General features: G+C 43.2%; 1 protein-coding gene across 10 annotated transcripts in view; it reads right to left on the bottom strand.

The window, feature by feature from the left end:
* The window catches only part of PRKAR2A (protein kinase cAMP-dependent type II regulatory subunit alpha), a 95101-nt gene that overhangs the window by 62427 nt on the left and 20389 nt on the right, over positions 1–12285 (bottom strand). For 5 of the 10 annotated variants that reach the window (XR_010125594.1, XM_063661163.1, XM_063661162.1 and 2 more), the window contains exon 2: positions 8150–8194. The exons of the other annotated variants lie outside the window; for them this stretch is intronic. Coding sequence is in view for 4 of the 5 variants with exons in the window: in XM_063661163.1 (XP_063517233.1) it covers positions 8150–8194 (45 nt within the window). In the remaining variant the exon portion in view is untranslated. The remainder of the gene's footprint in view (positions 1–8149; positions 8195–12285) is intronic. 10 annotated transcript variants of the gene reach the window in all.

The raw sequence follows: 12285 nt of genomic DNA, 5'->3' as shown, positions 1-12285 counted from the left end.
AGCCTCCAAACCTTTTTCCCCATTGCCAATCAATTCTCTTCACACTTATCAGAGTGATCTTAACATTGAGAAGGACAATTTGACAGCCTTTGTCAAAATTTTAAATGTAAACTGCCTTTAACCCAGCAACAATTCCAGTTCTAGGAATATGTTCTAAACAAAACTCACATATGGAGAGAAATAAATATGTGTGTGCGTATGTGTATACACATACACACACACTTATAGATGAATATATACATATATTTGTGTATACAGTCATCCCTCAGTATCTATGGGGAATTGGTTCCGTAGACCCCCATGGATACCAAAATCTGAAGATACTCAGATCTGAAGATACTCAGATATGAAGATACTCAAAAATATAAAATAGCACAGTATTTGCATATAACCTATGCATATCTTCCTGTGTACTTTAAATCATCTCTAGATTACTTATAATACCTACTAATACGCCTATACACTACTTCATTCCTGTGGATTTAATGTAGTACTTGACACAGCAAATTCAAGTTTTGCTTTTTGGAACTTTGTGGAATTTTTTTCCTGAAAATATTTGCATGATGGCAACACTGCACTTCAGCCTGGGCGACAGAGTAAAACTGTCTCTTAAAAAAATGTTTTTTTAATTTTTAAAATTAAAAAAAATAAAAATCCACAGATGTGGTACCCACGGATACAAAGGGCTGACAGTAAATACATATATATGTATATGTGCATATGTACATACATGTGTATATGCAAACGCCATAATCACTACATTATCGTATATAATATTCAAAAGGGAGAAACAAATTGCCTAGAAAAAGAAATTAAGGGAATATTGGTACAGTTATAGTATAAACCTCTATGTGGCCATTTAAATGAATGCAATGGGCCTATAAGAATTGACATGGGGCCGGGTGCAGTGGCTTATGCTTATAATCTCAGGATTTCGGGAGGCCAAGGCAGGAGGATCATATGAGCTCAGGAGTTTGAGACCAGCCCACGCAACATAGAAAGACCCCACGTCTTTACAAAAAATTTAAAAATTAGCCAGGCGAGGTGGCATGCACTTGAGTCCCAGCTACTCAGGGGGCTGGGGTAGGGGATCCATTGAGCCCAGGAGGTCGAGGCTGCGATGAGCCATGATTGTACCACTGCACTTCAGCCTGGGCAACAGAGGGAGACTATCTCTTAATTTTAATTTTAAAAATTAAAAAAAATGGGGCAGGTGTAGTGGCTCAAGTCTGTAATCCCAGCGCTTTGGGAGGCCAAGATGGAATGATCACCAGCCTGGGCAATATAATAAGACCTCGTCTCTACAAAAACAAACAAACAAAAAAAATTAATTAGCCAGGCACAGTGGCTAATGCCTGTAGTCACAGCTACTTCAGATGCTGAGGTGGGAGGATGGCTTGAGCCTGGGAGGTCAAGGTTGCAGTGAACTGCAATCATGCCACTGCACTCTAGCCTGGGTGACAGAGCAAAAGACCCTGTCTTCAGCCATAAAAAGGAATCATTACTGACATATGAAACTTGGATGAACCCCAAAAACATTTAAATAAAAGCAGCCAGACACAAAAAAAATCACATATTGTATGATTCCTTTTATATGCAATATCCAGAATAGTTAACCCATAGAGCCAACTGATGGTTGCCAGGAGATGAAAGGAGGGGAGAATGAAAAGTGATTATTTATTGGGTACAGGTTGTTCTTCTGAGGGAATGAAAAGATTTTGCAACTAGAGAGCTGCAGTGGGTGCATAACATTGTGAATGTGCTAAATGCCACAAAATTATACACTTTAAAAGATTAATTATATGTTATCCGAATTTCACCTCAATTTAAAAAAAAGGCATTATGCAAAGTAAAAAGTAAGCCAGGCTCAAAAAAGACCACATATTGAATGATTCCATTTATGTAAAATCCCCAGATAAGTTAAAACTAGAAAAACACAACGTAGATGAGCGGTAGGCTGGGGCTGCAGGGGGAATGGGGAGTGACTGCAAATAGACACAAAAGAGGGAACTTTTGGGGGTGAAAAATGTTTTCAAAGTGTGGTGATAGCTGTATAAGTCTGTAAGATTACTAAAAATAAATTGTGCACTTAAAATGGGTGAATTTCATGATATATAAATTATATCTCAATAAAGCTCTGAAAAAAAAAACTATTGAAAGTCCTTCACCATGAGTCATGTAAATTTTAAGTACAAGGAAAATAGGAAGGAAAAGAAACAAAGAGATGCAGAAATAAGCAGGAAAAAACTAGGACATTTTTCATCCATTTAGTAAATATTTACTATATGCTAGACATTGAGATTAGGGAGAGAGCAAAATAAACCATCTGTCCTCATGGAATTTATAATCTAACTGTGACTAACAATAAAAAAGCACATCCTATAACACAATGCAGCAATGACACAGTAGGTTCTGAGATGTAGTAACAGGAAGAAAATAATTTACCATCTCCTTCATTCATTTGGTGTTACAGGCAACTTTGAGCAGAAAAAGCTTTTTTTTTTTTTTTTTTCCCGAGACTCTCACTCTGTTGCCCTGGCTGGAGTGCAGTGGCACGATCTTGGCTCACTGCAAGCTCCGCCTCCCAGGTTCACGCCATTCTCCTGCCTCAGCCTCCTGAGTAGCTGGGACTACAGGCGCCTGCCACCATGCCTGGCTAATTTTTTGTGTTTTTAGTAGAGATGGGGTTTCACCGTGTTAGCCAGGATGGTCTCAATCTCCTGACCTTGTGATCCGCCCGCTTTGGCCTCCCAAAGTGCTGGGATTACAAGGTGTGAGCCACTGCGCCTGGCCAGAAAAAACTTTTACTACTTTATTTGATACTTTATGTTCTAATTAAACTTGAAAAAATTTAGTTCTGAAATATGCGTGGATTTTTTAAACTCTGAGAACTTTGTAAACACAACTGTCTTCTACAGACAGCAAAAGCTTCTCTAAACTTGTGTTAGTCACATGGTCAAATTAGACATAATGCTCCGTACATACTGAAGCACAAAGAACTAAAGATAAGAGGCAAATAATTCTGATTGGAAAAGAATAGGAGGTACCTCTTCTAGTTTCTGGATACAGAAGACAAAAGTCCATTTGTGTAGAAATTTGGGGAAGAGAGCCTCAATTCTTCCTTGGGTATAATGAAGTTGTCAGCCGGGCATAGGCGCTCACACCTACAACCCCAGCAAGAGGACTGCTGAGAGCAAGGGTTCGAGACCAAGCTGGGCAAGGTGGCAAGACCCTATCTCTACCAAAAAAAAAAAAAAAAAATTAGCTGGCAGGATGGTATGCACGTGTAGTCCTAGATACTTGGGAGGCTGAGGATTGCCAGAATCCAGGAGTTCGAGGTTTCAGTGAGCTATGATCAAGCCACTGCATTACAGCCTGGGCTACAGAGTAAGATCCTATCTCTTTAAAAAAAAGGCTGGACACGGTGGCTCACGCCTGTAATCCCAGCATTTTGGGAGGCCGAGGCGGCGGATCACGAGGTCAGGAGATCGAGATCATCCTGGTTAACACGGTGAAACCCTGTCTCTACTAAAAATACAATAAATTAGCCAGGCGTGGTGGCACGCACCTGTAGTCCCAGCTACTTGGGAGGCTGAGGCAGGAGAATCACTTGAATCCGGGAGGCAGAGGTTGCAGTGAGCCAAGATCATGCCACTGCACTCCAGCCTGGGCAACAGAGCGAGACTCCATCTCAAAAAAACAAAACAAAACAAAAACACTAAAAGCTATCTACTATCTCCAGAAAGTTTTATATAATTGAGGTAGCTGCTATGAGCCATGTTAAAGATCCTAAGTAAAGCCAGATAAGATAAAGGAGGAAAGTGGGGCCAGGTGTGGTGGCTCACACCTGTAATTCCAGTACTTTGGGAGGCCAAGGCGGGTGGATCACCTGAGGTCAGGAGTTCAAGACCAACCTGGCCAACATGGCGAAACCCCATCTGTACTAAAAATATAAAAATTAGGGCCAGGCGCAGTGTAATCCCAGCACTTTAAGAGGCCGAGGTGGGCAGGTCACGAGGTCAAGAGATGGAGACCATACTGGCCAACATGGTGAAACCCTGTCCCTACTAAAAATACAAATATTAGATAGGTGTGGTGTCGCGGCGCCTGTAGTCCCAGCTACTCAAGAGGCTGAGGCAGGAAAATCACTTGAACCCGGGAGGCACAGGTTGCAGTGAGCTGAGATAGTGCCACTGCACTCCAGACTGGCGACAGAGCGAGAATCGGTCTCAAAAAGATAAAAATAAAAAAATTAGCCCGGCGTGGTGGCGAGCACATGTAATCCCACCTACTCAGAAGGCTGAGGCAGGAGAATTGCTTGAACCACGGAGATGGAGGTTTCAGTGAGCCAAGATTGTGCCGCTGCACTCCAGCCTGGGCAACAAGAGTGAGACTCCATCTCAAAACAAAAAATAAATAAATCAGTCGAGGAGGAAAGTTATTAACGTTAACAGAGAAGGGTCACTGAGTGGGATATTCAACTGACTTTAACAATCCTATCTATCCACCCAGAAAGTTAACAGGTTTTCAACATTTTAAGAAAAATATTTTTTGAATCTTGATCTGAGTTTGGCCATTTTCCTGATTTTAAACATTCTGTAATGTCTTGTTCCATTTGTATTTCCAGAAAGTTCCATGAGTCTGACATGCACCAGAGTAGAAAATCATTGCTACAAATTGATAACATATCATAGAATCAGAGGAGTTCAGAGTTTATTCAGCCTTGAAATTGGGGAAGCCCTCCAGCAACTTACAGCACAGCTCTAATAGGAAACAAGCAGATCATTTTTATTTTCTAATTTCAAGCTTTGTGCTTTATAAATATTTAGTTATTAATTTCAACAGATTTTTCAGGATATAAAGAAAATGGCTGCAGTTTCAATTTACCAGTTCTTTTTGTTTGTTTTGTTTTATTTTTGAGACAGAGTCTTGCTCTGTTGCCCAGGCTGGAATGCAATGGTGCGATCTCGGCTCAATGCAGCTTCCACCTCCCAGGTTCAAGTGATTCTCCCACCTCAGCCTCCCAAGTAGCTGGGAAACTACAGGCGCCCACCACCATGCCTGCCTAATTTTTGTATTTTCAGTAGAGACAGGGTTTTGCCATGTCAGCCAGGTTGGTCTTGAACTCCTGACCTCAGGTGATCTGCCTGCCTCGGCCTCCCAAAGTGCTGGAATTACATGCGTGAGCCACTGTGCTCGGCCTTCAATTTACCAGTTTTAAAGCCCCTTAATATTCAAACAGTGCTGGCATGGTTTTGTTATGTACAAACATACATACACACACACACATACATATAAAATATATGATATACATACATATTTTATATATTTTATATATATATGACTTAGCTCATACCTGACAAAGAATAAGTTAGCTTTATTATGCTTTAAAAAGGAAGCTGGACGGGCACAGTGGCTCACACCTGTAATCCCAACACTTTGGGAGGCTGAGGCGGGTGGATCACGGGGTCAGGAGATCGAGACCATCCTAGCTAACAGGGTAAAACCCCGTCTCTACTAAAAATACAAGAAATTAGCCAGGCGTGGTGGCGGGCGCCTGTCCCAGCTACTCGGGAGGCTGACGCAGGAGAATCGCTTGAACCTGGGAGGCGGAGGTTGCAGTAAGCCGAGATCGCGCCACTGCACTCCAGCCTGGGTGACAGAGAAAGACTCTGTTCTCAGGGAAAAAAAAAAAGGAGAAGAAAGAAGAAGAATGAAAACAGGGCCAGGCGTGGTGGCTCACTCCTGTAATCCCAGCACTTTGGGAGGCCAAAGCAGGCGGATCACAAGGCCAGGAGGTTTGAGACCAGCCTGACCAACATGGTGAAACCCCATCTCTACTAAAAATACAAAAATTAGCTGGGCGTGGTGGCACACGCCTGTAATCCCAGCTACTCAGGAGGCTGAGGCAGGAGAAATGCTTGAACCCAGAAGGTGGCGGTTGCAGTGAGCCAAGATCACGCCATTGCACTGCAGCCTGGGTGACAGAGCGAGACTCCATCTCAAACAAACAAACAAACAAAAAAAGAAGCTAGAAGCTAGCTTTGTTACTAATACTTCTCCAACCTTGCCTCCTATACCTCTCCCCTGTTCCCATCTGACCATCTAAAACCCTCCTTCTGCCCAGAAAAGGAACATTTTCACAGCCTGTGTGTGTACATCCACTGATATCCTCCTTCTCATTCTTCCAGGCAGTTCCTATATACCTCCCCTAGAATCCTGTACATTTATAAGTGAAAACACCCTAGGCACATTGTAACTGGTTCATTGTCTGTGTAGAGAATAGACCATGAACTCTTAGAAGACTGGCATTTTGTCAGACTCGTTTCTAAATCTCTAGCATCTAGCACAGTGCTCAGCACATGGCGGATTAAAATTTACTAACTGGGGCCGACGCAGACGGATCATAAGGTCAAGAGATAGAGACCATCCTGGCCAACATGGTGAAACCCCGTCTCTACTAAAATACAAAAATTAGCCAGGCATGGTGGTGCGCGACTGTAGTTCCAGCTACTCAGGAGGCTGAGGCAGGAGAATTGCTTGAACCCGGGAGGTGGGGGTTGCAGTGAGCCGAGATCGCACCACTGCACTCCAGCCTTGCGACAGAGCGAGACTCCATCTCAAAAAAAAAAAAAAAGAAAAAATTTACTAACTGGGTATACAAATTGTCCTATCCAAACTTCAGCCTGCAGATAGTCTCTCAACAGCAGTACAGTATGGAATCAAAGCAATGTTCACCTCACCTAAGCCCCTCTTTTTCCAGGGCAACCACAGAGCAAGTTTACCCACCCAATGCAAGTTTAAAAGGAGAGCTCCACTGTAAGCCCAAAGTATTATGAGGTTCCTTCTTAAGTTTATAAGCTTAAACATTTAGCATTAAACCAATTAAGGAGGCTGGGTACCGTGGCTTATGCCTGTAACCCCAGCACCTTAGGAGGCCGAGGCAGGAGGATCACTTGAGCCCAGGAGTTCAAGACCAGCCTGGGCAACATAGCAAGACCTTATCTCTTTAAAAAATAATAATAATAATAAGATAATGGGCTGGGCGCGGTGGCTCACGCCTGTAATCCCAGCACTTTGGGAGGCTGAGGCAGGTGGATCATGAGATCAAGAGATTGAGACCATCCTGGCCAAGATGGTGAAACCCCGTCTCTACTAAAAATACAAAAATTAGCTGGGCATGGTGGTGCATGCATGTAGTCCCACCGATTCGGGAGGCTGAGGCAGGAGAATCACTTGAACCCAGGAGGTGGAGGTTGCAGTGAGCCGAGATTGCGCCACTGTACTCCATCCTGGTGACACAGCAAGACTACGTCTCAAAAAATAAATAAATAAATAAATAGGTCAGACGTGGTGGTCACGCCTGTAATCCCAGCACTTTGGGAGGCCAAGGCGGGTGGATCGCCTAAGGTCTGGAGTTCGAGGCCAGCCTGGCCAACATGGTGAAACCCCATTTCTACTAAAAATACAAAAAATTAGCCAGGCATTTTGGCAGGCGCCTGTAATCCCAGCTGAGGCTGAGGCAGGAGAATCGCTTGAACCCAGGGGGTGGAGGTTGCAGTAAGCCAAGACCGCACCATTGTACTCCAGCCTGGGCAACAAGAACGAAATTCCGTCTCAAAATAAATAAAAATAAATAAATAAATAAAAATAAAAAATAAGATAATAATAATAAAATAAACCAAGTAAGGACTGAGGGAGAAAAGAGAGAGAAAAAGCATTTCATATTTTAAAAACAAAAACAATGGTGACATCTTAACCAAGCAAAAAAAGATTTGGTATGCTCTTTACAGCACAAGAGCTGTGAGCCCCAAATAAGAAATGACATATCAATTAAAAAAAAAAAAAAAAAACCTCCATTTTAAGATTTTTGTTTCTTTTGAAAGCATTAGCATGTAGAGTTGCTATGCCACTGAGAAAGTGGAAGATTCTTCTTCCTCCAAACGCATAAATCTTGCAATCTACAAGAGGGGAGAAAGCCAGCAGAGGAGAGAAATTGTTTCCATTCCCAAATGTGCTAATTAATTATACATAAATATTAACACTCTCTACAGCCAAAAGGTATCACCTAACAAACTCTGCTATCTCAGCTGCCCTCTGCTCTGATGCAAAGTTGTAAAGAGGCAGATCAGATTTCTCTATCACTTACATGCCAGCCAGGCAGGTAGGCACTTCCAACCATACACAAGGCATCCTGTTAAAAGCAAAAATCAGCCTATTAAGAAACCAAAAGCCAAAGAGCTACCCTGCCGAATTATTTGTACAAGAATTATCTGCTATATTTTCAAATAATCAAAACTATACCACTAATCTTTAGTCTGTCATTTTACAATATAAGCCATTCATTTTTAATATCTGACAACACTCTGGAGAACAAAGCAAGTGTGACAGTAATAAGATTTCACCACAAAAGACAGGTTTGCATTCTAGCTTCAGAACTTAAACCTGGCCAGGTGCAGTGGCTCACACCCATAATCTTTGGGAGGCCAAGGCAGGCAGGACTGCTTGAGCCCAGGAATTCGAGACAAGTTTGGGCAACAGAGTGAGACCCTGTCTCTACAAAAAAAATGTTTTAATTAGCCAGGCACAGTGGTGTGCACCTACAGTGCCAGCTACTTGGAAGGCTGAGGTGGGAGGATGGCTTCAGCCAGGGAGCTTGAGCTGTGATCACACCACTGCACTCCAACCCGGGTGACAGAGCAAGACCCTGTCTCAAAAAAAGAAAACAGAACTTAAACTTCTCTGAGCCTCAGTATTCTCACAAATTCAATAAGGGTAGTACCACTTACCACAAATGACCCGAGGGCAGACTTTATGACCCTATGTACAGAAGTACTGAGACAGTAAAATGTTAGGGATATCATAGTTTTGTGGAGGGTTTGTTTGCTGGTTTTTCAAAATTATCTATCTTTAAAATATTGCAGTTTCACAGCTGCTATTTTGCCATGTATACCCTGTTCAAACACTTTTTTTTTTTTTTGAGACAGAGTTTCGCTCTTGTTGCCCAGACTGGAGTGCAGTGGTGCGATCTCTGCTCACTGCAACCTCCCACTGCAACCTCTGCCTCCTGGGCTCAAGCGATTCTCCTGCCTCAGCCTCCCAAATACCTGGGATTACAGGCGCCGACCACCACACCTGGCTAATTTTTGTATTTTTAGTAGAGACAGGATTTCACCATGTTGGCCAGGCTCGTTTCGAACTCCTGACTTCAGGTGATCCGCCCGCCTTGACCTCCCAAAGTGCTAGGATTACAAGCGTGAGCCACAACGCCCACCCTCAAACATTTTTTGTTAGTTACAATTTTTGAGTCCCACTACATGCAAGTATTATGCCAACCATTTTAAATGCATCATCACATATACCCTTCACAACAACCCTATTACCATCCCATTTTGTAGCTGAGGAGACTGAGACTCAGAGAATTGTATCCAAGGTCACACAGCTAGGAAGCGGTCAAGCCAGAATCTGAGTCATCTAAATTTGACAACTGAGGAAAAATAAAAGTGTGAATCAATAAAATACTTGTTTTACATTTTTTGAAATACATTCCACCATTCCATTATTTAATTATGGATCCTTAGCAATATAATGTTTATTAGAATCCCCTCAGCTTTTTCCTGTGGAAGGATCATGTTGCCTGTTTGCTTACTGCTGCCCCTACCAGACAGATGATAAGCTCCTATAGTCAAGAGCACTTTTATCCTCCCCTGTCCCAGTGCTGACCAGAGTGGACATCTGCTGAAATAACACAGGAAGGCAGTGGGCAGGCTGAAGGCTACAACAGTGTTTAGCCATACCACTGTGTCAACCCACCTCCTGTGACACTACTCCAAACCCCGACCTCCTCCTAGTTAGGTAACCAGAGTTATCCTTTAGGAGTGGCCTCTCACAGATGTGAAGTCCTTGTGGGACTTCAGGATTTCACTCCCAACTCTGCCTGCCACTTCCAATTTGGTCATAGGATAGGGTGCATGATCCAAGCCAGGCAAATCAGTGTTCTTAAGCATGGTAACTTGCTTGGAACAAGCATAGAACATTCATGCTAACTTATTCCAAAAATGGAATATGACCCAACCCAAGCCATTCCTTCTCTGGAATATTCCAAACTGGGGATACAGAATAGCTCACTCTTTAGTTTGAATCAGGAACTGCTTTAGGCACTGTGGAGCCAATGGAGTAGATCTACCGCAAGGGAATAAGAGGGTCATACATGCATTTTGGAAAGATTATTCTAATAATAGTATCACCAATGGAATAAGGCACGGAGTGGGAAGACCAGTAATGGGCCTACTGTAATAGTCCTGACAAAAAAATGAAGAAAGCTTGAATGGTAATGGGAACGGAGAAAAGGGAACACATTAGGAAACATTTGGGGATTGCCTTTTGTCTCACTGGAAATACTGTCCTAAAACAAAGAACCTGCCTCCTTAATTCTCTTGCACATAGATGACTACTATGAACACTTGATTCATATGATAAGTACTTACCAAGTACCTAGAAACCAGTAAGAATGCAGTAGTTATAAGCATAGATTCTGAGCCAGGCTGCTTGGGTTCAAATCCAGTCACCTCACTTACTAGCAGTGTGACCTTGAATAAGTTACTTAACCTCTGTGCCTCACTTTCCTCATCTATAAAACCAGGATAATAATAGCACCTACCTCATAGGGTTGCTGCTGTGCAGAAAAGGAAACCCTTAAACTGGTTGATAAAAGACAAGTAGCAGTTCAGCAGAGAAACAAGAAGGGGAGGACAGCATTCCAGGCAGAAGGGAAGGCATATGCAAAGGAAAAGAAATGTGAAAAAGTGAGCTTGACTCATGACCATTGTGCTCTCCAGACCCACATTCCCAATGTTGGCTAAATGCCAGCTGGAACTCCAACTCCATGGGTTGGACCTGAAATTCAATAGGTCCAGAATAGAACCAATAAACTTCACAGTTCCTGTTACTCCAGGCTCCCTATGTCAGGGGCAATGCCATGACCATCTCCAATCACACAGTTTTAATTACTCCTCCATTTACTCCTAAACACACAGACTGTAACAGTAGGACAAGGGTGGAATGATTAGTCCAGCGTAAGCCATGCCTCACAGAAAGAGAAAGAACGTCTCCCTAAGTATAGGATCTGACTGTGACAAGATCAGAGCAAGGAGTGGTGGGGATTGTGGGTCAAGTCAGAGATGACACAGAGCACTACCTAGCCAAGGGCAGAAACTTCAACTCTAGGAACACCAGCTATCCAGACCTGAAAGGATCATTCTCTGCTGTAAAGACCAGCTTTGCTTCATGCTTTCCCAGAACTAGGGAAATACCTCCTCCTACCCATCCCCACTCCCTTCCAGCTATTGCTATTTTCCCTGTTACAATTCTGTATTTTCCAATCAAAATTCTTACTGATAATCCAACTTCCCAAGAATTTGTAAATATGCAGATTCCCTGGTTTTGAGAGATACGAGTTCTTGAGAGATATGAGTTCTAGGATCAATAGAAATGATTATACAACCAATTACAGTTATCACACCAGACACTAGGTATTTAGCATACATTATCTTTAAGTTTTACCATATCCTTGAAAGACAGTCAAGAACTCCCTTTTAAGAATGGAAACAGGGCCAGGCACGGTGGCTCACACCTGTAATCCCAGCATTTTGGGAGGCCGAGGCGGGCGGATCGTGAGGTCAGGAGTTTGAGACCAGCCTGGCCAACATGGTGAAACCCCGTCTCTACTAAAAATACAAAAACTAGCCGGGCATGGTGGCGTGTGCCTGTAGTCCCAGTTACTCGGGGACTGAGGCAGCAGAATCGCTTGAACCTGGGAGGTGGAGGTTGCAGTGAGCCAAGATTGCACTACTGCACTCCAGCCTGGGCGACAGAGCAACACTCCGTCTCAGAAAAAAAAAAAAAAAAAAAAAGAATGAAAACAGGGCCAGGTGCAGTGTCTCACGCCTGTAATCCCAGCACTTTGGGAGGCCAAGGCGGGCTGATCACTTTATGTCAGTTCAAGACCAGCCTGGCCAACATGGCGAAACCCCATCTCTACTATAGCTGGGCATGGTGGCACATGACTGTAATCCCAGCTACTAGGGAGGCTAGGGCAGGAGAATCGCTTGAACCAGGGAGGCAGAGGTTGCAGTGAGCCAAGATTGCACCACTGCACTCCAGCCTGGGTGATAGGGCAAGATTCTGTCTCAAAAAAAAAAAAAAGAAAAAGAAAAAAACATGGAGTTTCCCAGCATCCAGCCTAGCCCTGCCTCAGACCAGTTCTTCACACGGCTTGCATGGGGT

The sequence above is a fragment of the Pongo pygmaeus genome, chromosome 2 (genome assembly GCF_028885625.2).
Source record: "Pongo pygmaeus isolate AG05252 chromosome 2, NHGRI_mPonPyg2-v2.0_pri, whole genome shotgun sequence".
NCBI classification, from domain to species: Eukaryota; Metazoa; Chordata; class Mammalia; order Primates; family Hominidae; genus Pongo; species Pongo pygmaeus.
This window is presented reverse-complemented; position numbering and strand designations above follow the sequence as displayed.